Here is a 27,688-nt window from a genome sequence, read left to right as displayed (position 1 = left end):
TGGGGTGGGGAAGAAGGCAGGAAACCCCCTGCTCTTTTTAATAAGCTTCTTCTGTATGTGTTTCATGTGCTTACAAGTTTTATTTATTTATTTTTTTAAATGTCTTTATTGATTTCAGAGAGAGGAAGAGAGAGGAGAGATAGAAACATCAATGATGAGAGAGTCATTGATTGGCCGCCTCCTGCATGTCCCCCACTGGGAGCCGAGCCTGCAACCCGGGCCTGTGCCCTGACCGAGAATCGAACCGTGATCTCCTGGATCCTAGGTCAATGCTCAACCGCTGAGCCATGCTGGCCAGGCTCTGGTTACAAGTTTTAAAAGATAAGTTAAAAATAACAATTTTTGGAAGAAACAGGTGCCAAAAAGGGGGATGGAAAAGGTCTGTATTAAACCATATTCACAGAGCACAAAAGGGGCGGCATCTGGCTCCACCTGGGAAACACAGAGGCTTCCAGTGCGGTGATGGCTTAGTAAGGCCTGGGGGCGTGAGGAGGTGCCCTCTGGGTGAGCAATGGGGGTGATTATATCCCTGAATTAACCAAGTGGCTTCCTCTTCCTCTTTCTGTCCCTCCTCTTCCCTTCTTCCCAACACCCCTTCTGACTTCCCTTCAACAAATATTCAGAGTACCAACTATGTGCTAGGCATGGTTCTGAACATTAGGAACATGGCAGTAAACAAATACATCAGTAAAATATATAGTATGTCAGATGGGGAAAAACAACTATGGAAAAAAAATAAAACATGAATGAGGAGTATCTGACAGAGTGCTGGACTGAGTCTTAAAGCATCAATAGACCAGTGTAGATACACTTCCCATTCTGGGTAGTAAATATCTCATATAAAAGAGGTAACATCATTCCATCTGCTAAGTTTCACTTACTCAGTTAGAATGCCGTCTGCTGTGTCTCTTCCCTCAGGGGTATCCCAGGACACCCGGACTGTCAGCTTATTGGGTTCAGCAATGCGTTCCTTCACACTTGGGCACTTGATTCTAGGAGGTTCCATATCTGAAAATATAAGCAGAGTTATAGTTCTCACCATCATCAAGAACTATCTTGTGGACTTGGGTTTTGACACCCAGCATTTGACATGCTAATAGCTCTAGGCACTCCTCATTTTTGAAGGGTTTTTTCACCCCCTCTGTATTTCTCTTCCCTCCCTTCATCTTGCCCCTTCTCTCTTGCTGAGATTTGAAGATTGTTTGGGTACTCACATGTGCATGGCTAAGCCTGCAATCAACTGGCTTTGCTAGGTGTCTTACAGGCATAATTTATTAGCTATAGCTTCTTCCCCATATTTTTCAATTCTGCCCACTGACTTAGCAGTATGGCAGTAACCCAGCTAAACCTAGAAGTCATTCAGCTGTAGTGGGTCCCTTGTGCTTTAAAAACAGCATCATAGGATATTAAAGAAAGGTACCTTAGCTCTCATCCACTTCAATTGAATTCAACACAACAAATCTTTAGTAAGTGCCTGCCTTACCTAAGGCATCATTCCAACTCCTGGGGTTGAGGTGCATAAAGACAAGAGAATCATGTGTTTCTCAAAGAGTTTACAGTCAATTAAGGAGACTGCATCAGCACACATAAAATATGCCATGAGACAGAAATAGCACTACCCCAGGAGAGGTAAAAGAAAATGCTATGGAGGCTTACAGGAGCCACCCAATGCTCTCATTTTAAATATGTGGAAACTAAGGCTCAGAAAGCTTAAGTGATATATTTAAGGCCATGCATGTAGTAACAGTGCGAATTAAAACCCAAGGCAGAGCACTTACCCTTGGAACAAGCCCTCTCTCCTCTGGCTTTATCCATCCTGAACATATTCTTCAATCTTAAAATGAACAGTGTTCTGTGTGTGTCCACTCTCTCTTCTGTCACTGGGCCACACTTATAGTCTCTGATTTTGGATAGCAGTTTTACCTTGGCTCTGTTCATCCAAAAACCTTCCAAATTTCCCCAAGTAGTTTAAGTGGTAATGAAATGTATGCCCCCCCACTATCAAGGATGGGTTGATAATGGGGGCTAAAAATAAATGAGATGTCAGTTCTACATTGGGTTGGATTCTGTCTTATTATAGGTGAAGTGAAATCACAAGAAGGGGAGTTAAAACTTTAGCAAATTCTACTTGATGATTCTAAACAGGTAGAGAATGCATTTCAAGGGGGCATAGTAAGTTAACAACATTCAGGTTTTCATTGCTTTACATGCCAACTGATAAGTATTTAAATGTTACCACAACCTGAATGAAAGTTAAATGTCATTTGATTCTGAATCACAAACATCTTTGAAATACTAAATGCACCAAATGAAGTCTTCATATACTTTCTCCCATGTCTTGTCTTAATAACTTCCCTTTTTATTTAAGGTAAGAAATTATTAATCATTTGTTAAACAATTTGATAAATTCAGCTATCCAAATTTATTTTTATTCTATATCATGCTAGAGTGTGAATTTATAGCCTTAATACACTAATACCAAAATAACCACCATATTTTACTGAATCTAAGTCATTATCAATTGCGAGATACAGCCCAATGTCAGGGATATTACAGGGTGAAAAAATATGCTTCTTAGAATTAATAAAATAAAGTATATAAATGTTGTGATGAAATGGAAGCTGCTTTAAATGCATTTGAGGCATCTAATTTCAGTTGCTAAGTTTATAAAAATATATTTTTTTACTATGCTAGGTAATAAAAGACATACTTTCATAATTCACACGAACACTTCACAGCTTAGGGTGAATCAGAAAGACAAGTATACGATATCTGCCCCCTACTAGTCCGATATAGTTGGCAATTTCATCATAGAAAGCATATTTATTTTTTTTTAAATGTAAAGCCCAAGTGCCCACCAGTCGATGAGGGATAAAAAAATCAGTGCTCCATTTACACAATGAAATACTACTCCACTGTAAAAAAAGAAAGAAATCTTACCCTTTGTGACAGCAGGAATGGGCCTGGAGAGCATTATGCTAAGTGAAACAAGCTAGTCTGAGAAAGATTAAGTACCACATGATTTCACTTATATGTGGAATTTAATGAACAAAATAAACTAACAAACAAAATAGAAACAGACTCATAGATACATTGAACAGACTGACAGCTGTCAGGGTAGGGGTTTTAGCTGAGTGAAAAGGGTGACGGATTAAGCAACCTCCCAAAAAAACTCATAGACTCAGACAATAGTATGGTGATGACCAGAGGAAAAGGGAGTGGGGGGAGGTAGAAGAGGGTAAAAGGGGGATAAATGGTGATGTAAAGAGACTTGACTTGGGGTGGTGAACCCACAATACAATATACAGATGATATATTATAGAATTGTACACCTGAAACCTATGTAATTTTATTAACCAATGTTACCCCAATAAGTTCAATAAAAAAATTTATTTAAAGAAAAAAATTTAAAGCAAAAGGAAGGATTGGGAGAGGTCGATTTCAATGTAAAATTACACTGTGCTACTTTTAATTCGAGCAACACTGTTAGAGTGAAGAGATTCTCTTAGTCTCTGTGCCATGTAAACTAGACACCTGGATGATATGCTAGGCTGTTTTTGGTATCAATTAGATATACTGACACTGTGAGCAAACAAGCTCCAAATTAGGTTACCTGGGTGATGAGACTCAGAGTTTCGAAAAGCCAGCTTATGTCTAGCTAACAACGATCGGTCAAGGCTGACCTAGTTTTTCAGAAGCAGTGCTTTTCCAAATGAGAAATAGGAAGAAATAAATTACTAAAATTAATAATTAGTATTTACCAGACCCCCCTAAATGCCCACCCCATGTGAAATACTATCTCTGCATTATTTCATTGAGTTCTCACAACCACTCACTAGACTAAGGATTGTTATCATTATCCCCATTTATAGACTGGAAACCATTTCCCCACTTTTGGAGTTTCTTTGTGGTCTGGGATTTTAAGACATGAGCAAATATTTCTAAATTATTTTAATAAGCCAAACACTTCTGTGTGTCTGCCAGCTGCTGACTAGTTATTTTCCTCCAGCCTCTGCCCACACATTCTTTTGCGGTGGCCTGCTATGGCTCCCCCATATATCCTTGAAGAGCAGCAGCAGGACTGGATTCTGTTGCATCCTCAAGCATCATGCCCTCTCTTTCAGCTGATGAGAATAGCTCGCTGGGTGTCCTTCACAGATGCACCAGAAACCTAAGTGTATCAATATATAACCATGGCCATCACTGCTGTTTAAGTTATTATCAATTCCCATGAATGAAATGAACAAAGTTGCTATTGAAACATAGCGAGGATTCCATGTTGAGTCAGGATGCCCATAGAGCCAGTTATTGTATGGAAATCCTGAAACTTTCATGAACACCCTGACCTCAGCTCCATTCATTGGAGACATCTGATGGACTATCTCCCTCCTGTGTTCCAGTGTTCTCTCTGCATATAAAATACCAGGAACAAACATATTGCATTGTATCAACTTCTATTTATCTAAGAAGCTGAACTATGTACTTGGGATCTTTAATACATTTAACCAGGTAGGTGGTGAAAATAAGAAAGAGGTTCAAAAGGATAGTGTCCTGGCCAACAGGTAATAAGGAAGAAACAAAACTTTTAAATTAAGACTATAAGTGAAGTGCATCCTAAAATGTTTGCTTAAATAGTGATTTCCGGTGGAAAACTGTGTTTGAAGATGACTGCTAGAGATGTGATTAAAAGGTACTTCAGAGCATGACAATAACTTGTGTCTGAGACTGCCCGACCTGGGGTCCTTTCTCTCCATCCCATTCTAAGGCACAATGATATTTTTATCCCAATAAAGGGTTGTCACAGCTTCTCACAGCAAACAGGCCCCTTTCCTCTCTGACTTCCTACATATCCTGTTCAAGCTGGCTTTTTAATTGCTGCTTCTCTCACTGCTCTTATTCCTTGATCTTTCATACCAACTTCCTCTCATGTAGGGTTGATGCAACAGAGAATGCTGGATTCTCACCCACTATCTGATCCTCCTTCTTTTACAACTAAATAAGTTCTCCTGGGCCTTTGGCCTTCAAGAATAAAGACTACATTTCCCGGCCTCCCTTGAAGTTAGCTGAGGCCATGTGATGGGTTCCACTAATGGACTGTGAGAAAAAGTGACATGTGCAGGTTCTGGGTTGTGCTTTTTGAAAAAGCTGGGAGATAAAGAGTGTATCCTGCTCTTTTTCCTTCCTCTTCCACACTGGTTTGAATGTGGCTGTGGTGGGGAGATGGGGTAGCCATCTCAGACTGTGAGATGAAAGCTGCAAGTTATGAAAGAACAAGTGAGAAGGAGCTTGGGCCTAGGATGTTGCCCTGGACTGCTTAAGCACAAACATTTATACAAGAATGAAACTTCCATCTTGTTTAAAGCATTATAATTTTGGCTTTTTTAATAGTACCTGAATGATATATAAGCAATCACACCTGTTTTTTCAAATTACTTCTATTTATTATCTTTTGTGGCATCTTCCAAGATATATTTCACTAATGACTTCCAAGCACTGATTTCAAGGGATGTTGTGGTGAATCTCCTGCAGAGATGGCTACCCATAATCCTCTTATATATTTACAGGTCCTCCTACCAAGAGGTGGAATCTATTTCCTATCCTTATGAGCCTGTATCAGTCTTGTAACTTGCGTTGACTAATAAAATGCAAGGGAAGTGACTCTATGCCAGTCCCTGGCATATGCCCTTAAAGAGTCTGACTTTTGCTGTCTTGGAAATCAGCAGCCATCTAAGGAAGTCCAAATATCTGACTGAAGAGGCCACATGGAAAAGATGAGAAATTATGAAGGAAGAGAGAAAGAGACTCAGCCAATCCTCAGCCAGTACAGCCATCTCTGACGGAGATGCCAAACATGTGAGTGAAGCTATCTTGGATTCTTTTGCTCCACTTACTCACTATGTGGAACAGAGATGAGCTGTCTCCAGTGAGCGCTGCACATATTCCCAGTCCAAACAATTGTGAGCAATAAATAACATGGTTGTTTGAAGCCACTAAGTTTTGTGTGGCCTGTTGTGTAGCAAATAAAATGCTAATCCAAATATAAAACAGCTTGAGATTGGTGATGGAAGAAGGAAGTGATCATGTCATAGGGCACAAGAAGAGTGTGACTGTCAAAGGCAGAACAAACCTGGACACTGAAAACTTTCCCAGATGTTTGCTTCCCCCAGCTAGAGTGTAATCCTCATAGATGTCTCTGGAAAGTGGTTCCATTTCTTTTGCACCATATAAGATATTAGAAAACTTTCCCAAATGGAGAAAAGAACCAAGAAGGGAAATGATGAATACCACAATAAAGAGTCAACATCCTCACCTGAAACATGGCCAACTAAAAATTAATTGGTATGATATGCTTATATTGGAGATGGCCACTAAAAGTTTACCTGTTCAATTCTGAGATTCCAAGGTGGTGGTGGGTTTAGTAGAAGCTACATTGACACTCTCCCAGGACCAAAATGGAATTACAATTAAAAGAGAGAAAAACCATCTGAAAAATCAACTGAAGACTAGCTGGAGAGCACCTTCATAACCAAGGACCTAAAATAGAGATTGCATAGAGACTAGTAGGAAGTGTGGAGGCAAGAGACGGCTGGCTGGGCCCCCACAGGCGGCAGCTGAAGGTCTGGAGGGAGATCTCAGCTGTGGGGGGTCCCACGGAGGACTCTGGGGCCTAAACCCCAGGCTGGGCTTCCCAGCCAAGAGCCCCAGAACTGAGAAAGGTGCCCACATAACATCCGGCTGTGAAAAGCAGCCGGGTTTCTGTCTGCCAGGGAGAGGCAGCTGGAACTGCAGGCGCCCTCTTAAAGGGCCAACGCACAAAGTTTCCAGTGCAGCCACTTGCCTTGGGCTCTGGCGGAGGGGGAGTGGAGTGGACTGGAGCTTTGTGGGGAGAATCCAGGATTTTTGGCTCTGGAGGTGGAGTTCAGAGGGTGGCCATTTGGATTACTGCACTGAGTCAATCCCCCCTACTGCAGAGGACATCTTTCTCAGGCAGACCTTTGCCAGCAAGGCAGCTTTTGCCTGGGAGGGAAGCAGTTGCACCACCCACTGGAAAACCTCTCACCCCACCCTGTCGAGTTTACACCTTGCTGTGGTCTACAGCATGAGGCTCATTAAAAGACTAAGATCAATCAGCCTGAAGGCAGAAGTGGACCTCTGTGAGCTTTGAGACTGTCTGATCTGTTTCTGGACCCGGACCTTGGAAAAGCAGAATTTGGAGTGCATCTCGGTCCTCTCCAAATGCACCCAGCCCCAGCAGAGGGAACCACAAGCTGTGGGATGTTGATATCTCCAAACAGGGTACTCAAGGCAAGTCACAAGTACCATCTGACATTGGCCTGCACCAGAGACCCTCAAAAATGAATGAGTCCTAGCAGATCCACCTAATATATAGAAACAATGCAAATAGACAGCCAAAATGGGGAGACAAAAAACAATCCCCAAATGAAAGTACAAGAGAAGTCTCCAGAAAAAGAGCTAAATGAAATGGAGATAAGCAATCTATCAGATATAGTGTTCAGAATACTGATTGCAAGGTCGCTCAATAGCATGAGAAAAGATATAGAAACTATGGAAAATTACCAGTAAGAAATGAAGAATGACATAGTAGGAATAGAGAATACACTGGCCTGGCCAGCGCTTGAACATCGAACTAAGATCCAGGAGACTGTAGTTCGATTCCCAGTCAGGGCACATGCCTGGCTTGCGGGCTCTATCCCCAGTTGGGTGTGTGCAGGAGGCAACCGATCAATGATGACTCTCTCATCATTGATGTTTCTATCTCTCTCACCCTCTCCCTTCCTCTCTCTGAAATCAATAAAGATATATTTTCTTTTTTAAAAAAAGAATACATTGGAAGGAATAAACAGCAGATTGGAGGAAGCTGAGGATTGGATCAGTGAATTAAAAGACAGGGTAGAGAAAAATCACTGAATCAGAGATCCAAAAAAAATTGAAAAACATGAGGACACTTTAAGGGAGCTGTGAGACAAGATGAAACGTAACAATATAGGCACTATAGGAGTGCCAGAGGAGGTCGAAACTAAGCAAGGATTAGAGAACCTGTTTGGTGAAATAATGGCAGAAAACTTCCCTAATCTGGTCAAGGACAAAATCACACAAGTTCAGGAGGCACAGAGAGTCCCAAGCAAGAAGAATCCAAAGAGGCCCATGCCCAGACACATAATAATTAAAATGCCAAGAATCCAAGACAAAGAAAGAATCTTAAAGGAACCTAGAGAAAAGCCATCTGTTGCCTACAAAGGAGCCCCCATAAGGCTGTCAACTGACTTCTCATCAGAAACTCTACGGGCCAGAAGGGAATGGCATGAAGTATTCACGGTAATGCAAAACAGGGATCTGAAACCAAGACTACTCTATCCAGCAATGCTATCATTCAATATAGATGGTGAAATAAAGAGCTTCCCAGACCAAAAAAAAAAAAAGGCAAAGAAGTTTATCACCACAAAATCAGCATTACAGCAAATGTTAAAGGAGCTGCTGTAATTAGAAGTAGAAATAGAGAAAATGAGAAACAGAGGCATAAAGAAATAAAATGACAGTAGATAAGTATCTTTCAATAATTACGTTAGGTGTAAATGGATTAAATGCCCCAATAAAAGGACATAGAGTGGATGAATGGATAAGAAAACATGACCCAAATATATGCTGTCTACAAGAGAGCCACCTCAGAAAAGGCTCACACAGGATGAGAGTGAAGGGAGGGAAAAAAATTTTCCATGCAAATGGAAATGAAAAAAGCTTGGGTAGCAATACTCATATCAGACAAAATAGACTTCAAAATAAAGACCATAATGAGAGACAAGAAGGTCATTACATAATATTAAAGGGATCAATCCAACAAGAGGGTATAACCCTGATAAACATATATGCACAAAATATAGGAGCACCTAAATTCATAAAAAAACTTCTGGAGTACTCTAAGGGAGAGAATGACAGCAATACAGTCATACTAGGGGACTTTAACACCCCACTGACTTCACTGGATAGGTCTTCCAGACAAAAAAATCAAGGAAACAGGAACCTAAATGACACACTAGATCAGATGGATTTAATTGACATTTACAGAACATCCCACCCCAAAGCTGCAGAATATACATTCTTCTCAAGTGCACATGTGTCATTCTCACAGACCACATGTTAGGACACAAAACAAGTCTCTACAAGTTCAAGAAGACTGAAATCATATCAACCATCTTGGATCACAATGGCATGAAATTAGAAATCAACCACAATAAAAACACTAAAAAACTTTCAAGTACATGGAGACCAAAAAGCATGTTTTTAAACAATGAATGAGTTACCAAATAAATCAAGAAAAATAAAAAACTTCCTGGAAACAAATGAAAATGAACACACAACAACTCCAAATCTATGGGACACAATGAAAGTACTCCTGAGAGGGAAGTTCATAGCACTACAAGCCTACTTCAAAAAAGAAAAACTTCTAATAGACTCTCTAACCCTACAACTTGAAACCTTAGAAAAAGAATAAAAAGGAAAATCCACAGTAAGTAGAACGAAGGAAATAATAAAGATCAGAGCAGAAATAAATGACATAGAGACTAAAAAAAAAAAACAATAAAAAAGGTCAGTGAAACCAAGAGCTGGTTCTTTGAAAAGATAAACAAGATTGATGACTCATCAAGAAACAAAGAGAGAGGACCCAAATAAACAAAATCAGAGACGAAAGAGGTGAAATAACAACTCACCCAACAGAAATACAAAGGGTTATAAGAAAATATTGGATGAAATGGACAAATTCCTAGAAAAATACAACCTTCCAAAACTTAATTAGGAAGAGCCAGAAAACCTGAATAGGCTGATAACTGTTGATGAAGTTGAAGCAGTAATCAAAGGGCTCCCAGCACACAAAAGCCCTGGCTTGGATGGCTTGACAGGGGTTTTACCAAACATTCAAACAATTAATACCTACCCTCCTCAAACTATTTCAAAAAAATGCAAGAAGAAGGAATATTTCCAAGCTCTTTTTATAATGCCAGCATTAGCCTAATTGCAAAACCAGATAAAGACACTACAAAGAAAGAGAATTACAGGCCAATATCCCTGACGAATATACCTGCTAAAATCCTCAACAAAATATTAGCAAATCAGATCCAGCAATATATTAAAAAGATCACACACCATGACCAAGTGGGGTTTATTCCAGGGATGCAAGGCTGGCAGAATATTCAAAAATCAATAAATGTGATACATCGCATAAAAAACCTGAACGACAAAAATCACATGATCATATCAATAGATGCAGAAAAAGCATTCAATAAAATCCAACACCCATTTTTGAGAAAAACTCTCAGCAGTGGGAATAGAGGGATCATACCTCAACATAATAAAGGCCATATATGAAATATCTACAGTCAACATCATACACAATAGGCAAAAACTAAAACTATTTCCCTTAAGAACAGGAACAAGACAGGGGTGCCCACTTTCACCACTCTTATTCTACATAGTACTGGAAGTCCTAGCCACAACGATCAGACAAGAAGAAAACATAAAAGGCATCCAAATTGGAAAGGAGGAAACAAAACTGTCATTATTTGCAGATGACATGATATTGTACATAGAAAATCCTAAGGACTCCACCAAAGCCCTACTAGATTTAATAAATGAATTCAGCAAGGTAGCAGGATACAAAATTAATACCCAGAAATCGATGGCATTTTTATACACCAATAATGAACTCTCAGAAAGAAAAACTAAAAAAACAATCCCATTTACCACTGCAACTGAAAAAATAAGATACCTAAGAATAAACTTAACCAAAGATGTAAAAGACCTATACTCAAAAAACTATAGGACATTAAAAAAAAAAAAAAATAGAGGAAGATATAAAATGGAAAATATACCATGTTCATAGATTGGAAGAATTAACATCATTAAAATGTCCATACTACCCAAAGCAATCTATAAATTCAATGCAATCCCCATTAAAATACCAACAGCATATTTCACAGATCTAGAACAAACACTTCAAAATTTATCTGGAACCAAAAAACACCCCAAATAGCCACAGCAATCTTGAGAAAGAAGAACAAAGTTGGAGGGATCACAATACCAGATACCAAGTTATACTACAAAGCCACTGTAATCAAAACAGCCTGGTACTGGCACAAGAACAGACATATAGATCAGTGGAACAGAACAGAGAACCCAGAAATTCACCCATGCCATTATGGTCAATTAATATTTGACAAAGGAGGCAAGAACATACAATGGAGTAAAGACAGTCTCTTCAATAAATGATGTTGGAAAAATTGGACAAGTACATGCAAAAGAATGAAACTAGGCCACCAACTTACACCATACACAAAAGGAAACTCAAAATGGATAAAAGACTTAAATGTAAGACGTGAAACCATAAAAATTCTAGAGGAAAAAACAGGCAGCAAAATCTCAGACATCTCTCCTAGCAATATGTTTACTGATACATCTCCTGGGGCAAGAGAAATAAAGGACAAAAATAAACAAATTGGACTACATAAAAATAAAAAGCTTCTGCACAGCAAAAGAAACCATCAACAAAACGAAAAGGGAGGTCACTGTATGGGAGAACATATTTGCCAATGACACATCTGATAAAAGCTTAATATCCAAAATATGTAAGGAACTCCTACAACTTAACAAAAGGAAGACAAACAATCCAATTAAAAAAGGGGCAAAGGACCTGAATAGACACTTCTCCAAGAAGGACATACAGATAGTTAAGAGACATATGAAAAAATGCTCAACGTCACAAATCATCAGAGAGATGCAAATTAAAACCACAATGAGGTATCACTTCCCACCTGTCAGAATGGCTCCATCAACAAATCAAGGAAAGACAAGTGCTGGCGAGGGTGTGGAGAAAAGGACACCCTAGTGCACTGCTGGTGGGAATGCAGACTGGGGCAGCCACCATGGAAAGCAGTATGGAGGTTCCTCAAAAGATTAAAAATGGACCTGCCATTTGACCCAGTAATCCGACTTCTAGGAATATATCTTAAGGAACCCAAAACACCAATTGCAAAGAACTTATGCACCCCTATGTTCATAGCAGTGCGGTTTACAATAGCTGAGATCTGGAAACAGCCCAAGTGCCCATCAGTAGATGAGTGGATAAAAAAGCTGTGGCACATTCACACCATGGAATACTACGCAGCTGTAAAAAAGAAGGATCTTTTATCCTTTCGGACAGCATGGAGGGAACTAGTAGGTATTATGCTAAAGGAAATAAGCCAGTCAGAGAAAGACAAGTACCACATGATCTCACTTATATGTGGAATGTAATAAACAAAATAAACTGATGAATAAATGAATCCAGAGACACAGAAGCATGGAACAGACTGAGGGATCTCAGAGGGAAGGTGGGGGTGGGATAGTGGGCAGGGAGAGCTTAATCAAAGAACTTTAACTCATGGACACAGACATTGGTCTGGGGAAGGCCTGGGGTGGGGTGGGTGTGGGGTGGAGGGGACCAATGGGGGGGAAAAAGGGGGATATTTGTAATAGTTTCAACAATAAAGGTACATTAAAAAAAAACATTTACCTGTTCAATTTACTTGTTAGTTAAAAAGTGAGTCAATCAGTCAAGTGGTTTCAAAACTGAAACTAATTTCTTTACAGTTTGCAAACAATGTTGTATTTGTCCACCCAGGAAAAATTTGGCATTATTTGCACTCATGTGCAATAATGCACTGATACATTTGTTTATTCTTAGCCCCAGGACGTTCGTATCTTCAACTGAATTTCTGGAAATAATGCAGTGCAGCCCAGCAAACTTTGCTATCTGTCATTGGGTAAACCCAGCTGTCAGATAGTTGGGAAGCCAGAAAAGTATTCCATCACTTTTCATATCTTAAAGCTCAGAGAATTTTTATTCCAAAATTTAATTCGTGTTAACATTCCATCTATTTTACTTTAGGAAATACAAAACAAGCAGAAGGCAATTTCAAAAACCAAGTTTGTACATTGTTCTTTATTAAAACAACTGAATGGGGCTCTCTGTATGTCAAAAGAAATTTACTGTTTTTTCATTATCCATAGTTTTTTTAAACTTTCTTTAATTTTTTTCTTCTTCTTTTGGCCTAGGAAAGAGTGTTGGCCTAAAGGATAGATCATGTGGCTACTCAAAATCTGGTTTCTGGATAAGGACTTGTAATTTTAATTGTCCATTGTTCTATCTAAATGCCAACGTAACTAAAAATAACTTAAAATGGAAAGAAAGAAAAATCACTGCCCCCCCCCCCCAACAATAGTTGTTACATTCTAAGGTTTATTTCTTTTTATACCAATGGGAGTTGTGGTTCTTCAAATATTTTACCCTCCTGAAATTTGCTATACGTGCTCTCTCTTACATTGACTTATTTTTGTCTGTATCTGTTTCTTAAATAACTGTGGGTTTGAATCCACTGCCAGAGTGTAGTCTGCATAAGAGAATTAATCTTAACTTGTTGTACTTTCAAATTTGCCAGACCGCAAAACTGACCACCTCTGAGTCAAAAGTCAGCCCGGCATTCTCTCTTTCATCCAGGTCTGGAGGAGAAGTGGGACAGTTTCCTCAGCACTCAGCACAGCTCTAGCCAAGATGCACTGTTCAGGGTTGTGTGGAAATCTGGGAACTACTCAGCCACCACGTGTCAGCTCCTAAAATAGGCTGAGGCTCTGTGTTACATTCAAGGGTCCCACAGCCCCACCAACACACAAACTTATTAAACTAATTTAATATAATTAAAGCCAAAAGAGTCAGTGATATCCCTGGAGTAAAATTCACTGGGGACAAACTCTAACTTATCTGTCACCAAAATCAAAGAAAAAATTGCCTGCTTATTTTGTCCATTTCTCTCTTTCTCCTGGGAGCTCTATGCTCTCTTGTGGCACACTGGTGCCATTTTAGCTACTCCTACCTAATTTCATGCACCATTTCCCTTCCCCTAAATATTCCAGAACATTGTCCTGGAAAACTCTAAGATAAACCCCCTGAAACTGGGGTTCCCTTTGTAGTTCTTTCTCTCTCCCTCTGGGAAGGTTTCAGGCCCATCTGGTCCTACTTATGACATGCTTGTTGCTTTTTGAGAATAATTAGCATTTTCTTTCCATTGTTCCACACAATCTAGACATCTGAACAGTGTGATCCCTAGAAAACTCTTTGCCAACCCTTGCTTAGCAGAAAGATTTTTGAGCATCTCTTCCCATCACTTTTGCCCCTTCCAATGTGAGGGAGAAGAGCTTCAAAACGTTTTGAATTTTTTGAAGAACTAGCTTGCATATACCAAGGCACAGGGGACTTATTGAAACCAACATCTGTGAGGGACCCTTTTGACTTGAACATCTGGCCTTAGGTTATATCCTTCAAAAGAAGCATGTCCAGAGTTCACAGCGTCAACACCATTATACCTGTGCCAGGTGACCAGGACTGCCCTGCAGTCTTCTTTTCACTGACAACTACAGTGATTCTGGGTGAGAAGTTTAAAACCCCAGAAAAAGGTTGCTGGGCCAAATATTCTGTTGATGCTCAGTTTTTCTATAATATCCCCTTTACTTCCTGGACTAAAAGTCTCGAAGTTACATTTCCCAGCTGGTGCCAGATAGGTTTGCCAAAGAGAGGCACTCTCCTGAGAGTAGAAGGCAGGAAGAAGGTGGAAGCCGTTATGCTTCTGGTAGGAGCATCAGTGAGTGTTTCCCGGACTCCTGAAATAGCAGGAATGTGGGCTCCTGACTTCATTCCCATCAATGACGGTGTCAGTTACAGAAATGTCAGCATCAAGGGTGGGCTTATGGACTTTGGGTAACACTATCACCCCACTTTTGCTCCTGCAGCCCTTGGCTGGAATAGCTTTCTGCTGTAAAAAAATCTCTAGTAACAGTTTTCCCTCTTTTTTTAAAAAAAGTTTTTGTTGATGAGAGAGAGAGAGAGAGAGAGAGAGAGAGAGAGAAACATTGATCAGTTGCTTCCTGCAGGCACCCCAACTGGGGACCAAACCCAGAACCCTAGGCATGTGCCCTAACAGGGAATTGAACCTATGACCTTTTGGTCCACTGCATGACCCTCAACCACTGGCCAGGGCAGTTTTTTCTCTTTAGATCCTCCAGCTTTTCCTGTTTTTTATTTTTTATTTTTATTTTTTGGTAACCAATTCCCTGTGTTAGATTCCCCACTGTTTTAAATACCTAGAGTGGCTTTAGTTTTTGCGATTACTAACCAATACAAAATCCTACATAAATCTTAGAAAAAGAGAAGCCCAGAATAAATGATTCCATTATCTGAGTAATTATTTGGACCTGGTGCTCTTGTCAAATTGATACAAGGTATGGTCCAGGCTCTTACTCTGGTATAGAAGGGTTTTGATCAAATGTTGGGCCAGGTCCCTTGGCTATAGCTTATTAACCACATAACTGCAAAGTGAAAATGGCTGATCCTACCTGGTAAGACAGTGGACAGAGTGTGTCATTATAAAGACACCCCGGGGGCCAAGATCAGAGGAGTTGTTGCATATCTCCCCCCAGAGGGTAGCATCTAATTTTAGTCTTACTCCTTAAATATCTGCCTCAGACGCCGAGCAGCCAGGAAGGAGTCCTTGTGGTAAAGCACATCAGCAGACAGCTGAATAGTTCTCTGGAGGATCAGCAGATCCCAGAAGGGTAGGAGCCAGGCTCCTATGGCCAGTTGCCTTAGCACCTCAGTGCCAGAGCTGTCCCTGGATTCAGGGATCTTGGGTCTGAGAGCCTGGAGACATAGGCTTGGCTCTATGTACCCTTGAGCAAGTCAGGTGAGCTGTCAGACCTCACCTGTTGAATGGGGGATTGGACTAGAATGTTCTGTAAGGGTGGTCCTGGCAGCTGTAACAGTTTATGGGGGAGCTTTGGAAAAAATAGCAAGGCCCCAGAGATTCAGATTGAAATATCAACCAGAGTTGAAAACCATTACCTAGAGCAGTCTACCTCAACATTTTAAGGGCATAGGAATCCCCTGGGGATCTTCTTCAAATGTGGATTTTGAAGTACCAGGTTTGAGATGGATCCCCAGATTTCTAACGAGGTTCCTGCTGGTGCTGATTCTGCTGGTCCAAGGGCGCTATTCTGAGTATAATTTTACCTTCTAAGGCAGGTTCTCAAACTTTAGAGCATCAGGTCCCCTGGAGGGTCTGTGAAAATGCAGATGGCTAGGCCCCGCCCCAGAGTTTCTAATCCTGCAGGTCTGGAGTGGGGCATGGGCTCTGCATTTCTAACAAGTTCTCAGGAGATGCTGATGCTGCTGTTCAGGGGACCACACTTCTAGAACAACTGCTCTCAATGTTCCCTGATTTTAGCCGCACATGAAAACTACCTGGGAAGCTTTTATAACGTCACTTGCCTCCTCCAGCTCTCCCACAACACGCTAAATAAATCAGAATCTGTAGGGTAAGACCAAGATATGACTTGCATCTAAAAGATACTCAGGTGATTCCAATAAGTAGCCAGGGTGGGGATCCATGCACTAGACCAGTGATTCTCAATGGGGGAGTAATTTTTCTCTTTCCTCTCCTGCCTCCTCTAGGGGATATCTGAAAATGCCCAGAGACATTTTTGGTTGTCACAGCTAGGGGAAGGAGAATATTACTGGCATATAGTGAGTAAAAGCCATTGATCTGCTACACATTCCATAGTGCAGAGGATAGGACACCTCGACAAAGAATTATCTGGCCCCAAATGACCACGGTGCCATGGTTCAGAGACCTTGCACTAGAGCATGGCCTACCAGAATCCCAGGCCCACCCTAGACCTGCTGGATTAGAATCTGCATTTCTACCAAGGTTCCAACGTCGTCCTGAAGCACTGCCTTAGATCAGTGGCTCTCGAAGCACTTTTGAGTCCCCAGGAGGGTTCATTACAGCAAAAATGCTGGGCCCAGCCCCAGAGTTTCTGATTTAGCAAGGCTGAGAATTTGCATTTCTAAAGAGATCCCAGGTGCTGCTGCTGCTGCTTCCAGGAACACCTCACGAGAACCGCTGCTCAACAAACCCAGAGCAAGGTAAAACAACTAAATCCCTTCCAGTTTAACAAACTAAGTGCTTGCTGACTACTAGATTCAACAAACAACAAAGGAACTACATTTGCCGTATGAAAAACACAGAGATGCTCTCTGCAGGACTGTCCCTGCAAATGTCAATAACTGCGCTCCTGATCTAATGCAGGAGTGTGCCCTCCCTCTGCCAGCCTGCAGCCGCCTCAATAGGAAGCCAAGAATGAGACAAATGTCAGAGGAAAGCCATTAGCTGTGAAGTCAGCTCTGGAGGATAGAGACTGAGGTTAGGTCTGGGCTAAGCCAGAGAATTTGGGATGAAGGAAGCTCCTGACAGCAAAGGTGCTTATGCTTTTACTGGTGAGATACTGATGCTTCCTTTCAAATTCACTTAGCAGCCTCTGCGCCTTCCAAAGTATGTGCCTCCTGGGAATTGGGATGTTTTCTTACCAACACAAGAGGCTGGCGAGCCACTCCAGACCTTGTTGTCCAGACACGTGACCGTCCGCTCCCCTTTCAGCGTGTACCCTGGCGAGCAGTAGTACTCACACCGAGAGTTAAAGTAGGCACCATCCACACACTTGAACCCTCCATTCGCTGGCATGGCGAGGGTAGGACATCGCTTTTCTGAAAAACAGAAAACCAGGTCTTCGCCATTCCATAGTTCTTGCCCAGAGAGTTTCAGAGTCCAGGAACTCTGGGAGTATAGGGTGAAAAGTTAATTTAAATACAATGGACAACCAATGTGTACTTCTTAATGCCTTCACCTTTTTCACCCATCCCACGTGGCAATTGTCGGTAAAAACGTTCTCTGTATCTGGGAGTCTGTTTCTGTTCTGCTTGTTTATTTTGTTTTTTAGATTCAATTGTTGATAGATATGTATTTATTGCCATTTTATTATTCATATTTTTCATCTTTTTTTCTTCTTCTTCTTAAAGAAGACCATTTAACATTTCATATAACCTTGGGGATGAGAAGTACAGCATAGGAAATATAGTCAATAATATTCTAATAACTGTGTATGGTGAGAGAGTTGTCAGGATGATCACTAAGTTATGTAATGTCTAATCACTGGGGTGTGCACCTGAAACTAATATAATAATTTAAGTCAAATGAATTGAAAATAGAAAATGATAAAATATTTTTAAAAATATATACAATGGACAGAATTATAGAAACAATGGATGGTTGCATGTCACACAGAAGGGACACTAAGTTTTGTATCAGACTGGCTTGGGTGGCATCCCAGCTAAGCCACTGTCTTAAGCTGGGTTCCTTAGAAGCAGACCCTGACACAAGAAATTGTGTTTAAGGGATTTAGTAAGAAAGTGCTCCCAGGGGAGACCAGGGAGGGGTGGGGGAGACAGGCCAGGGGAGGGGAGGAAGACATGCAAGGTTTCAGGCAAAGTCGACCTCAGTCAGCTTCCAGAAGGGAGTTCTGGGCCATGATTGAAGCCCAAGTTTGTTGTGCCTACAGGCAAGGAAGCTGGGCTTTCGTAATCCTTTACCAGTCACTATTGAGCAGCTACAGCTGCTCACTGGATGCTTTCTAAGTCAGAACAAAGAGGGCACTCCTCTGAAAGAGCAGTCTTTTCTCCCTCCAAAGAGAAAAGGTGCCAGACATTAAAAGCAAAGCACTCAGAAGCTGGGGAATGGGTGGGCATACAAGGTAAAAGGGCATCCAGGGAGATCTGGGTGAAGCGCCAAAAAGTGTCCACTATCGTCACCCAGTTGCAGAGTCCGTGTAGGCTGGATCACATGGCTGCAACCCTAAACCTCAGTTTCCCTAACAGTAAAGTTAAAGTAATGGCACCCATACCAATAGTGTTGAAAAAACCGAATGCATGTGAAATGCTCGGCACACAATTAGGAGCTCGATAAATGGTGGCTGTTTTGAAAAACAATGGTATCTAAAATGTGCTTCAACAAGGCTGTACCACTACAGATATGCCTCTTCATGAAGCTTAAAGTCAGCCCCTGAAATGCTCTTCCAGTCTTCTCCCGAGGCACATTTCCTTTCCTAGAATAAGCAGCATTCTTCAATAACTTGTTCCCTGTCTCCCTAAGCTCTGTCTCTTGGGAGAATCCTCCTTGTCTCCATTAGCCCAAGTCCATGACTTAGGGCCATTCTTGTGTTCCTGCCATGGTTTACATCTCTGCCTTGCTGTCTCTCACGCTATTCTGTGAGACCCTAAATGGCAGAGCCTGTGTGAGTCTTGTTTCTAAATCTGCAGCATCTTTAAAGGTTCCAGCATTGACTGAACAAACATAACCTGTTTGCTGAACAAGCCTCTACTCTCTCCCCCTTTCCCAAACAGCTGATCACACCCTTCTGTCTGAAAGGTGTCACCTCACTTCCACCTTATCTTAGAAACCCCACTGCCTTCTGCTCACAGGGGAAGTTTTCCTCATCAAAGACCACAAAATATTCAGCCAAAAACCTGTTAGAGCAAAAGACTCTGGCCCTGATTGACCCCGAGGACACAACATGGGGCTGGGCTACTCACGCTTGCAGATGACCTTGTCGGACCACCGTTTGTTTGACTGGCAGATCAGCTGGGAAGAGCCATGAAGCTCATAGCCCTTCTGGCAGCGAATATCACACCTGGTTCCCAGGGCTGTTTTGTAGTATCCTCCTTGAGGGGCCCTGCAGTACACATCCCCATACTTCACCTTGATGGGGGAGCACCATGGGGTGTCTACAGGCAACAAAAACAAAGGAGGGGAGAAATAGAAAATGAAATCTCCAGAAAATGTGTCTCCTCATTCTAGAAGTCCCTGACTGGCTACATTCCATATTTTAGACTTCCAAAGAGTGCCCCGTATCTTTTAAGATGTCCCTGAGTGGGGAGGTTATGATCATGGACTATGTGTCAGACATACCTGAATATGGATCCAGCTTCCTCCATTACTAGCTGTGTGATCTTGGACAAGTTACTTAACCTCTCTGAGTTGATATCTATACCTATGTCATAGGGCTCTTATGAGGACCAAAAAAAAAAAAATAATAATGCATATCAAGCACCTAGCACAGTGCCTACCACATAGTAAACATTCAATAAACACTTGTTCTTTTCAATATTTCCCTTAACTAGATACATAATTCTCTTCAGGGCAACTGATAGTATTGTGAACCCCAACCATCCATAGAGGAGACTGACAGCTGTCCGAAGGGAGGGGGATTGGAGTTGGGTGAAAAGGGTGAAGGGATTAAGAAAAAAATATCATGGCCCTGGCTGGTGTGGTTTAGTGCTAAGAGTGTTGGCCCACACAATGACTGGTCTCGGATTTGATTCCCGGTCAAGGGCAAGTACCTGGTCTGGGTGCGAGCAGGAGGCAGCTGATGGATGTGTCTCTCTCACATCAATGTTTCTCTCTCTCTCTCTCTCTCTCTGCCCCCCTCCACTCTCTCTAAAAAATTAATAAATAAAAATAAAACATTTTTTAAATTAAAAAAAAATCATGGACACATACAACAGTATGGTGATTACCAGAGGGAAAGGGGGGGGGAGAGGATAAAAGAGGGTATGGGGGCGTAAATGGTGATGGAAGGAGCCTTGACTTTGGGCAGTGAACACAATACAATACACAGATGATGTATGATAGCATTTTACACCTGAAACCTACATAATTTTATTAAACAATGTCACCCCAATAAAGTCAAAAAAGAAAAATAATTAATTTAATTTTAAAAACCATAATAGTTTAGATTTTTTTCAAGTCTGTATCCATAGTCTGTGTAAAAAACTCATAATACTGTTTTAATTAATGTGAATGAAGCAACTCTTTCCAGGTTTTTCTCCACAGTATATAACTTTGGCTTAAAGTAACAGAATCATTGCTTATCATAGGGAAGCAACTCCCCTTTTCAGATGTTCCTAGTTATTTCCCATGTAGGCAGGAGAGTGACACCCTTCCCAAATGGCACAGTTCCAGGGTGTTTCAATTTTGGTCTAGAGTTGCTGAGAGCACAGTTAGGATGACACTAATAAATCAGAGGTTCTTCCTGTGCCTTTGGAAAGTACTTGCTGAGAACCATAAAATTATTAGGGCAAGACTAGCTCCTCAGTGGGGAAGTTCGCGTAGTGGTCACTGCACAATCAGTGGGCACCAGTGAGGGGCTCCCTCAGCCTGCCAGGCTCTCACTCCACCTCGGCACCTGAGTTTCAGTGCCTGGTGTTTGTGCGCCATCATGTGGCCAAGAAGGAAGAAACATCCTGTTTGACTTTCCCAGGAATTCTCTTCTGGGGGTATGTTTCTGAGTGCTTCTCAGCCATGTCCAGGATATGGTGCATAGACTGCTTTCTTACCTTTCTGCTATCCTGTCTCATGATATAATGTTTTGCAGACAGCCTCAAGTGGGTCCTAAAGTTAGGACTCAAGCAGTATTCCCTGGACTTTCTGGGTAAAAGTGATGTCCTGAGGGCTTAGCTTAGCTTAGAGCTGATGGAATTCGACCATGGGGATACAGACTTGCAAAAGCTTACACCAGGCCTGCAGACCATCCTTCAACAAAGTTTCCTTCCTCTACAGTTTATATATGTAGTCTGTATGTGCTAACATTTTTAAATGAGAAAAATCTGAACCCTGAAGTGAAATACAAAACAGCATATGTGTCTCCGTTATTTTCTTCTACATATAATTATTGAACCAATTCTAAATGCTTTAGTGTTTCCTTTGGTGGTGGCTCCAGGTAGGCCATGAAACTAGATTTCAAGATCACAGGTAAATGAGAAGCCCTTGGAGTATCCTTGCTTAGCACTGTCAAGCTGCGGATATGTCTTCTATAATAAAAAATCCTTAAGATAAATTCTGGAAAAAATCCATAGATGCCTACTACTCAAATAAAAATGAGATTTGGAAACTACTGGCTTCTGTGACTACTATAAGTGAGGTGTATTTCTCTCCCTGTCTCTTTCTGCCTTTCTTTTCTAACTGTAATAGGAAATATCACTTACAAGGACATCCCCAAATGCACTTGGTGTTTTTAATCTCAAAGAAGCACTTTTTATAGTTTGTCAGAGGGCTTAAATGATGTTAAATCTTAAAAATCATCTGTTGCTTTGTCTCTTTCTCTTTATCATCTCCCTCTCTTCTCCCTAACTTCCCCACTGCCTCTTTTCTTAGTTTCACTATCTGCTCTGTTCCCCTTCTAGGCTGCAATTCTTCTGTGCTTCCCTATCTCTAGTCTTCTTCTCTTGCCAGTTGGCTCCCTTTACTGCCTCGTTTCCCACCATCTCACAGGCCAAACTGTGGAGCCCTTGACTGATGACTGGGCTCCAGGGAGAGAATATGAAGTCCCCATTGGAGGTGGGGGAAGGGTGATGTGGTGGGAGTGAATGCGGGAGACCCAGAGGGAGATGACGAAAACCGAATGAACTAGCGCAGTATGGTGGATATAATATTGGGCAGAGTCAAGAGGCCTGGGCACACTTCCTAATTCTATCATCTCCTAGTAATCCTGGACAATTCACTAAATTTTTCAGGGAATCAGATTCCTCATCTACAAGAAATAGAAATGGATGAAATTATTTTCAAAGTCCCATCATGCTTTAAAGTTGTATGATTCAAAGTCTGTCTTATTTCTCTCTGATCCACTACTCATCTCACACCCTGGCCCACCCCCTTACTCCTTCTTCTGATAACTTTGGGTAGTCTCTTGTAACCCTTCCAGCTGAGGGCAAATCTTTTTTGTATTCTGGGTCCTGATCACATTCTACTGATATACAAAATGGAAGAGTGTCCAATTCTCAACTTGTTTTTCACTCAAATGTTGAAAACCTTCATACCCTCCAGCTTCTGGACTTTGGCATGAGTTTAGGAGGGACACAATTTTAGAGTAAACTAATATGAGGCAGCATACCTGCAATTGCTAGCACACACATTATGGTTGTCTTTTCCACAAATGTACCCATGAGAAATATTTAAGGTTAGCAGGTACATTAGAGAATGATCTGGGTATACATATATCACAAATTCACATATTTTGATACAACACGCAATTAGCAGATTTTGCCCCATGTTCTGAGTCTTCAAATCCTCCTAGCAATGCTGGGTGCAGATCCAAAAGCTGCGCTGTTGTCAACACGTGGGAAAGAATCTTGTTTTCACTTATTCACAACAGGAATTTCTTTTGGATTACTTTCCAAGACAAATCTTGGAAAGATATTTTGACAGTCTGGCAGCGCTGCAGTGAGAGTAATTAAAATGTCAGTGAGTGACTTGAATTTGAAGTGCATACAAGCACCATGAGTTAAAAGTGAATTAGCAAAACATTTAACATAGAGGTTTAGAGAAAAGAAGCTCTTATGCTGCTTCAATTAAGACAGGGTTTATTTAGGGAGATATCTAGATAGATTATTCAGGAAAGCATTTTCATCTTCCTGGGCCACTGTGGTAAGCATTCCAATTAACTGAAGTTCCTGGGGTAGGCAGTGTCTTGTAGCAGACTAATGAAGAAGTACTAGCAAACTCTGGACACTGAGTTAAAACATCTGGATTTCAGACCCAAATATAATGTTTGCTAGCTGTGTGACTCTGGGCAAGTCACATACCTTCTCTAATCTGTGGTTCTTCCATCTGTAAATGAGGAATTTCAACATATCTCTACATGCCTTCTCTCTTCCATCAATTAGTGTGACAATATGATGGCATTCCAAGTAAAAGAATCAAAAGCAATGCTTGCCACATTCTGGGAATATAATACATGTGGGTTAAATTTTACTTCCTTTTACTTAAAATTAACTTAAAAACACTTATTGAGTATATACTCTGTGCCAGGCACTGTGCAGGGGCTAGAAGATCTAGAGCTAAATCCCCAGTTAACAATGGTTAGCCTCTAAGTTTTAAAACTAAAAACTGACAATACAAACAATTCCCTGAGAAGTATTTATTCTTAAACATCCAGGGTAAACTTTAGGCAGGCACATATTTTGGCCATCTGGTCTACCTTCCATACCTGCAATGCTGTGAGATGAGGATGGACATGGGAACAATGATCCAAGGGCACTAGACAACCCCTACTATCCATGTGAAGGGTCACATGTGCATGCATGTGTTTCAGGAAGATTTGTCAACAAGGGATTCAAAGGAAAATAAAGATTTTTTTTTTTAAACTCTCAATTAATTAAGAAGTGTTGGGAATCACAATGCCTCCTTACCCCAAACATCTAATTAACAAGTTTGTGCTTTGCTTGACTAGTTTATTCCTGAGGCAATTTAAGAGCTGTAGATAAGAATGACTATTTGTATTCACAGGTCAAAAGCAAATGTGGACTGTGGTGGGAAACACACCTGTACGTAGGCACCAGTCATTACATTAAAAAGATTTTTTCACTTGTGTGGAAAACAACTGAAGGACTCTCTCCAACCGATTCTCCTATACCTGAAACATTACAACAGAGCAGGGCAGTGTCCTCTTGCCAGAGTGTGGACATATTTCCTGGGCAAAATGCCACAATGGAACTTTATTAACCAATTTTTGTCAAATTATTTCTCCACTGAACCAGTGGAACCAGATTCAGAAAGAAAAAATTTAAATTTACCTTCACTTTTCCCAGGGCTCCCTAAGCTTCAGAGAAATGACACACTGATAGAAATATTTGTGGGCATACTTACCTGAGCCTGCACAGGAAAGTTCTTGATTAGGCTTTTTACACTTGCTGGGGGGTGGATTTCTGGAAATGTGTAGAGATGGGAGTTCTTTATCATTAGATTAAAGTTTCATGGGGAAACAGACTTTAACTCATCATTTCAAGAGCCAAGTTGGACTCAGAAAGAGCACGATGAAATGAGCTTATGAAAATCAAGTTTTATCAGTCCCCATTAATCTCAGTACATTAGCAGCACTGGGTCCAGATTTGACCTTGGATGGTTTACTCTGGATGATTCTGGCTGTAATGTATGAATTGGGCAGAACTCATAGCTTGATTTTCACTTTCATGAGCTAGAGCTTGGTTTTGCAGAAGTAATGACAGTAAGGAAACTTATCAGAATAAAATGACCACTGGGGTGCTGAAGGTCAGCACTTCAGAGATTTCCAAATGATTTTTGTTTGCTTTCTTTTGTTTTTCTTTATTTCTTTAAAATGGGAACATATGTGTATTAATTTTAAATATTTTTTTCTGGACAGGTAATTAGAACATAATTACACTGTCTGGTCACTTTATTATAATCTGTTCTGCAGGTCAAAAAGGAAAGTTCTCCTGGCATCAGCAGGTCCTCATTAGCACATAAGCAAAGCATTCACCTTTATATCTAGGGTGTAAGTACCCAACTTCATCATCTTCTAGCGGTGAGTCTCCAGATCCTACAATAAAAAACAGAACAGAAACTGCAGCAAGAAAAGCCACATGATATGGACGACTATTTCGAAGCATTGCTTTGGCACAGTCCATGCAAGAGGGGCTATTAGAACGCAGAGCCAAGAGCGAAAGCTTCTATGGCCATTCATGAAAGGACAGGGCACCTCTCAGAGTGAACCTGGCTGGGCTGAGATGGCCAGAGCCAATCAAAATGAGCTTCAGACTGTTTGGGAATCACCACGTGCCAGCTGAAATTCTGGACTCGGGATAGATAGAAAGAAAGTCAACTTCACTCTGAGAAGATGCCAATGTACATGAATCTCATGCCAGGGGAGACACAGTAAAAGGTGTGTGACTCAAACACAGCCCACAGTTTCTCCAGCAAAGAACACCTGGTAGAACTGGGTGTTTGTGGTACCTGAAAATCAGTCCATCTTGTAAAGTGAATTTAGGTGGAGGAAAAGGAGGCAAATCAAATGTCTTAGTGACCAAAGAAATACAAAACTACTTTGGTATATTTGTAGGAAATGAGGACCAAAATCGACAATCGGGTGTTTATTTAGAATCTCTCACCAAGGCATAGCTAAAGTAAAATTTCTTAATGAGTCTTGCTACCCTAAAAACCACAGACTCAGGGAGAAAGTCTGTATTTAATTTTTAAATTTAAACTCATTTGGAAGTTGGAACCGAATAATTTTTATTTTTATTTTATTTTATTTTTTAAATATATCTTTATTGATTTCAGAGAAAGGAAGGGAGGGGAGAGAGAGAGAAAGATCAATGATGAGAGAGTCATTGATCGGCTGCCTCCTGCATGCACCCGACTGAGATCGAGCCCACAACCCAGGCCTGTGCCCTGACCGGGAATCAAACCGTGATCTCCTGGATCCTAGGTGGATGTTCAACTGCTGAGCCATGCCCAGTCAGGCTGAATAATTTTAAAAATAATTAAATATTGAATTCCAGTAAGTGGCAGATCCTTAATCTTTGAAGTGGTACCAGGCCCCAAACTTCAAAACAGTAATAATCTTAAATCTATAGATCTTTCCCTCTAGATTTCCAAGTCTGATGCTGACTGTTGAGTTGGCACCATCGTGGTCACACATTTACCTACAGTCACCTACAACTATAACAGACAAAGATACTCGCTATTATGAGGTTATTCAAATCCCCATACAGGATTAGTGAATGAGAGTAATGGTCCCTGCTCCACTCGCATTCTGGATGAGACAATGAGACATAGTGAGTATGGGAATTTAAAGTGTGGAGGTGATGAAGGCTGGGCCATGTCCATTAGTAAAAGAACCCCCAATTAGAGAAACCCGGTTATGTGTTCCACTTTTCCCCAGGCTTCTTCACCTGGTTTCTGGCCACTCAGATAAGGACAAAATTACACAAACTTTGTTAAAAACTGAACATGAAATCCTGGCTCACCCTTTAGAAAAACAGTCTAGCAACATGAATCGAAAGCCTATGTTCAAACCCCCTGATCCAGTCATTCCACTTCTAGGAATCTATCCCAAGGAAATAATATTAAACATAAGAAAAAAATTACACACAAATATTTCTTTGCAATGTCATTTATAATAGCTATAAAATGATAAAATAGCCAATGTTATGGTTAAATAAATGTAGTGCATTCACTGAATATAATAAAATGTAACTATTATAAATAAATGTTTATAGAAAGAGATAATAGTGTGAGAAAAGCTTTCTTATAACATTAAGTGAAAAATGTAATGTAACAAAATTATATAAATGGTGTGATTTATAACAATGTAAAACAATCAAATTCAAAATAAACAATGCATAGAAAAGAGTATAATTGGATGTTTTTCTTCTTCCTTCTCTTCTAAATTTTCTGCTATAAACACATTACTACTTTCATAATAGAAAATAAACTTTATTATGTATATAACTCAAAGAAGCTTAGTTTCCAAAATACATTTTAAATATATTAGAAATGTTAAAGACTCTACTGTCCCTATCCTTCCACCCTGTCCCCATTTCTCTCCATATTCAGAGTTGAACTGGAATTCCTCTAAGACTCCTTCTATTCTCCAACTCCGTATGGCACATTTCTAAGTGCCAGGGCATCTGTCTCATATTAAGAGCACTTCTCTCTTCCCTCAGGTCATCTTGGCCTCCATATAATCTACCTGGGCAGTAAGCAGCTCTGGACTTATTCCTGGCTCCAAAGAAGACAACAGTCTCAGGTTGGATTCTCTGGAAACTAGCTTCTGAGATCGAGTTTAGTGCACAAGATGTTTATTAGGGATCAACACCTGAGAAAGGGATAAGATGGAAGCAGGTCTGGTCAGAAGGAAAAGTTGAGCTCTGATGTCAGCCCAATGACAGCCTCTTGTG

General features: G+C 40.8%; 1 protein-coding gene across 2 annotated transcripts in view; it reads right to left on the bottom strand.

Moving 5' to 3' along the window:
* Positions 1 to 27,688, bottom strand: part of SRPX (sushi repeat containing protein X-linked) — an 84,042-nt gene that overhangs the window by 13,085 nt on the left and 43,269 nt on the right. Inside the window, exons 2-5 of one of the 2 annotated variants that reach the window (XM_081125617.1) lie at positions 25,267 to 25,326; positions 19,526 to 19,717; positions 17,468 to 17,644; positions 882 to 1,008 (exon numbers count right to left, since the gene is read on the bottom strand). In XM_081125617.1, coding sequence (XP_080981743.1) covers positions 882 to 1,008; positions 17,468 to 17,644; positions 19,526 to 19,717; positions 25,267 to 25,326 — 556 coding nt within the window. The remainder of the gene's footprint in view (positions 1 to 881; positions 1,009 to 17,467; positions 17,645 to 19,525; positions 19,718 to 25,266; positions 25,327 to 27,688) is intronic. The other variant, XM_081125616.1, reaches the window with a different exon arrangement.

Source organism: Miniopterus schreibersii (assembly GCF_964146895.1).
Source record: "Miniopterus schreibersii genome assembly, chromosome: X".
In the NCBI taxonomy this organism is placed as follows: Eukaryota; Metazoa; Chordata; class Mammalia; order Chiroptera; family Miniopteridae; genus Miniopterus; species Miniopterus schreibersii.
The sequence above is the reverse complement of the archived record's forward strand: the minus strand, read 5'-3'. Positions and strand labels throughout refer to the sequence as shown.